This window comes from Dipteris shenzhenensis, chromosome 23 (assembly GCF_047967505.1).
Source record: "Dipteris shenzhenensis isolate YYH24624 ecotype China chromosome 23, Dip_SZ_1.0, whole genome shotgun sequence".
NCBI classification, from domain to species: Eukaryota; Viridiplantae; Streptophyta; class Polypodiopsida; order Gleicheniales; family Dipteridaceae; genus Dipteris; species Dipteris shenzhenensis.
In genome coordinates, this window is record NC_141618.1 from 14,242,562 (window position 1) to 14,246,691 (window position 4,130).

General features: G+C 39.6%; 1 protein-coding gene across 1 annotated transcript; it reads right to left on the minus strand.

Annotated features, from left to right (window-relative positions):
* Window positions 1-734: 734 nt before the first annotated feature.
* Window positions 735-1,447, minus strand: LOC147887030 (uncharacterized). The gene is made up of 2 exons (XM_087394925.1): window positions 1,246-1,447; window positions 735-1,148 (listed from the first exon to the last, which is right to left on the minus strand). Exons 1-2 carry the CDS (start codon window positions 1,333-1,335, stop codon window positions 978-980), a joined length of 261 nt encoding a protein of 86 aa, XP_087251051.1. The 5' UTR covers window positions 1,336-1,447; the 3' UTR covers window positions 735-977.
* Window positions 1,448-4,130: the final 2,683 nt, after the last annotated feature.

The following is a 4,130-nucleotide window of genomic DNA, read 5'->3' on the forward strand; positions in this document are numbered from 1 at the left end:
TGGGGGTGACAAGATTACATAGCTCAATAAGATCAAAGGGATAGCTCAATACGGTTAAAGGGATAGCTCAATAAGGTCAAAGGGATAGCTTTAAAATGTCATGCAAAGGGGGGACTTGAATGCAAGACATCCTTTACCCACCTAGAATAATTTTTCCACTAGGCTACATGAAGATGGTTTCGAATTGTTACCCTCATAAATAAGGGCTCCTCCCCTCATAAGTAGCGGGATGTCCTCATGAATCAGTGTCCTCTTTTGCTCTCCCCATGCCTTTCCCACCCGCCCCTCCTCCAGTAATTATACATCCTTGAATTGAATATGAGGGGACCTCTTGTTTAAACAATGTGAGCAAAAGCAAGTAGAGAAAACATGATGCTATCGAAATGGAGAAAGATGGTAGATGAGAACATATGTACTAGAAAGTGAAATCAATAAGCAATTATGTAAATGTGAGTTACTACTATGGATATTTTAGAGAGAATATATACTTTACAACGTTGCCTTACCTATATGTTTCTTTACAAGAAATTAGTTGAGGAAAAATCACATTGGATGAGTCTAATAGATAGATAATAGGTCACCTTGAATAGTAGTGGATTCATCTTAGTTATTGAAGGGCATATCTCTTATTCTAGATTGAAGATTGGATTGTCTATCATTATGATGAAAGAGAACCAAGATCGATCCTATAAATGAAGCTTTAAGGGAAGAGTAATTAAAATTCCAAAGGACCCTTTATTAGAAAGAGATACAAGATAAACATAAGAGAAAACTCCAAGGTAAAAGGATGTACAATTTTTCATTTCTAGCTCATTTCCCTATGAACTATGTGAACAAGAGAGGAGCTTCCAAGGGAGTCGAATGCAAACAACCAGCTTAGGTGGGCGAACAACCAAACAGCCTGAGATGCCGCCGCCACGTAAGAGAAAACTTTCAAGGTTATAATGACAACACAACCCTTATTGGAATATACTTTTCTAGTGTTTGTGGTGAAGCGCGTGCTTGGCCTCCTTTTTGGCTTCCTTCCTCTCGTGCTTCTCATGAACTGCCACCCCACCAGCTCCGATCGCAATCGCCCCAGCGACGTGCTCTCGCACCTTGTGCGCGTGACGCTCCTCAGGATGCTTCTTTGCCTCATGCCGCTCATGCTGCACAAAATCGAACAGCAAAGCAAGAGTCAGGACAACGAGTCAAACAAAGGCCAGGCAACCCAGGAGTAGCCTGCCCACAATAGCTCTTTCTCACCAGGGCAAATACACCGGCCGCTACGGCGCAGGCATCTGCCATATGTTGGCGCTGCTTGTGCTGCTTCTCCTCTTGCTGAGCGGAATGCATTTTTTTGGGCTGGATCGGTGGACGTGGTGTGGCAGAGGGGGTGCAAGATGTGGAGAGGCTTCACAGTAGCCAAATTTTGCTCTGTGACACAGGGAATGGAAATTGAGACGGAACTCCGTAGGGACGAGGAAGGAGGATGAACTATGATTTTGGGCTGGAGAGTCGAGGAGCATGAATATATGCAGACATGGGAATGCGCGTGGAACGTTGGTTTGGCACACGCTTTGAGTTTCGTGGGGAGCACACAATTCTGTAAAAAACGAGTCCAAAGAAATGCGTGGCCTACAAATGTATTAAGTCAATTGGAAGCTTCTTCATCTATTTACATAATATATATTAATGGTTATTACATTATTTATTAATATCATTAGTATTTAATATTAAAGACTATTATGATTGTTATTGAAAAATATTATATCATGCATTAATAAAGGTGTATTCATTTCTTTCCATGATATATGCTGAAGCCATGGGGTCCGAAAATGGCCTCATCCTTAGGGGCTTATGTCACGAGGGGGCGAGAAATAACCATAAAGAAATGTCACCTTAGTAGAAGAGGGGTCACATCAATGGCTTTCAAGGGTAGGGGAAATAGCACCATGAGGTAGAGAGCTTTGGGGTGTGATTTCCCATGCTCCACTCTATTCCCCCTCCCTCGTTTGCCTTGTACATTTGCACAACAGAAAGGAAATAGCTATTTTCCCTCTTTCTAAAAAGTTTAAAAAGGGAATATCATGTTTTTTCATGCCCTCTTTTCCCCTTGGCATGCTTATTTTTTGAAATTACAACCTCCCAAACTTGGAATTCCTTAAGATGTGCTCTCCTTGTTCCCTTTCTTCCACATCATTATGATGTCCTATGAATCAACATAAACCTATGCTAATATTAGGGTGAAAAGATTGACCAACCATGTTATTCTTAGCATTCTCGTAGTAGCTCATGTGGTAATAACTACTAGAGGGGCCATTTACATTGTGGAGTTGTGTCATAGCTTTGTACTTAATGGGCCTATTTTAGCATAGGTGGTTTTTATACACTATTATCAATTTGATAATGATGACAATGGAGGAAAATGCCAATCCCCTCTTATTAGGAAGGTCATGGTTGAAAATGGACAAGGTATTATGCATGATTGGGGTATCAAGATGGAGTCAAGATGTCGACATTCCATATAGAGGATAGTGAGATCTCAGTTTGCATAAATCCTTGATGTATACAAAGAAAATCCAACACTAACCAAGTTGGAAGATCATTTTCTTAAAAGGACATACACACCCGACAATGGAGATAGAAATCATCATAATTGTTGAGATTGATTTATTTCAAGTGGTAGCTAAGCTCAAGAATCTCAAAGGTAAAAAGGTAGCTCGAGAGCAGGACATGGCTCCCAAAACATTTCATAAAGATCAGGAAGTAGAACATGTGTACACAATATACTAACTCCAAAAGTACGAAGGATGTTTTACTCGAGCTAGTTGATGAGCTGAATTTGTTAGGTCGTCGGATTGCGCCACATGTTAAAACAAGGGGCACCGGTTATGAGGGGTCCCATACTTTCGCATAGAATTATAAAAAGTAACAAAGATAAGCTACACCAAAAGATAAGAAACAATAGCAAAATAAAACTAAAATTATGAAAATTAATGTAACTTCTTACATAGTCTGGTGCACAGTCCCGATTCATTTTTGTACTTGAATTTCTATTGAAAAAATCTACTTTATGAAAATATCCTTCCAAAACCAAAAGATGACACTAGCCTTTTGAAATAAAGAGTTTATTTACTTACACTATCATATTGTACTAATGCAAAAACTAAGAAATGTAATTCATACATTACTCTATATTGTAGGAATCCTAGTATAAATTTTCATTTTAAAGAATCTTCATTTAAAAGTTTAACGTCTTCTTAACTTATTAATAACTTTAATAAATAAAAATCATTTAAATCCATGGATAAACTATATGTCTATGTGTGTGTGTGTGTGCGTGTGTACATATGTACGTACGCACATACATACATATGTACGTATATATATATATAAGGTCCATGCATTAGATTAATTTACCATGAGAGTCCTCTAAAATCTCCAAGACTTAATAACGATGTTAATAAACACCTTTCAGAGTTTCAGAACTCTAAAATCTCCAAGAGTTAATAACGTGCCAATAAACACCATTCAGAGTTTCAAAAAGCAAAAATGGTATAATCTCAAAGAACTTTATAATGGTGCCAATAAACACCTTGCAATAGTTACATATATTTTTTTAGCAAACACCTTCAAATTATGTATCTTGATGGAGGGGGAAAGAGATGGAAAGAAGTTTTTTTTAAAAATAAAAATAAAATTTTTATTTTATTTTTGTTGCCACCTCCGCACTACCGTGGCAGTGTGATCTCTTGGACAAGGGAGGGAGGAAGGAGAGGAGAAGGAAGAGAGAGGGAGAGAAGGGAGGAGGGAGAGAAGGGAGGAGAATGGGAAGAGAGAGGGAGAGAAGGGAGGAGAAAGGGAAGGAAGAGTGAGAGGGGAAACGGAGCGCAACATGAGGGAGAGGGAGAGGGAGGAAGGGAGGGGACCACGATGGGAGTGAGAGTAGAAGGAAGGACTAGAGTAGAAGGAAGAGGGAGAGAGGAAGGGGGAGTAAGACAGGAAGGAAGGGGAACAAGATGAGAGGGAGGGTGTGATTGCAAAGGGAGAGGGAGAGGTGAGAGTCAATATAATTCCCTCAAGGAATTCAAACTTCTCGCTCTAGAATTCAAACTTCCCTCCCCCTTCCCCCATTCCCAATTCCCCCT

Bases quoted from the DNA above. Each gene is read 5' to 3' on its own strand.
- LOC147887030 (XM_087394925.1), bottom strand. From the start codon at position 1,335: ATGCATTCCGCTCAGCAAGAGGAGAAGCAGCACAAGCAGCGCCAACAT. The intron at 1,149-1,245 runs GTGAGAAAGAGC...GATTTTGTGCAG, and splicing joins CGGCCGGTGTATTTGCCCTG to CATGAGCGGCATGAGGCAAA.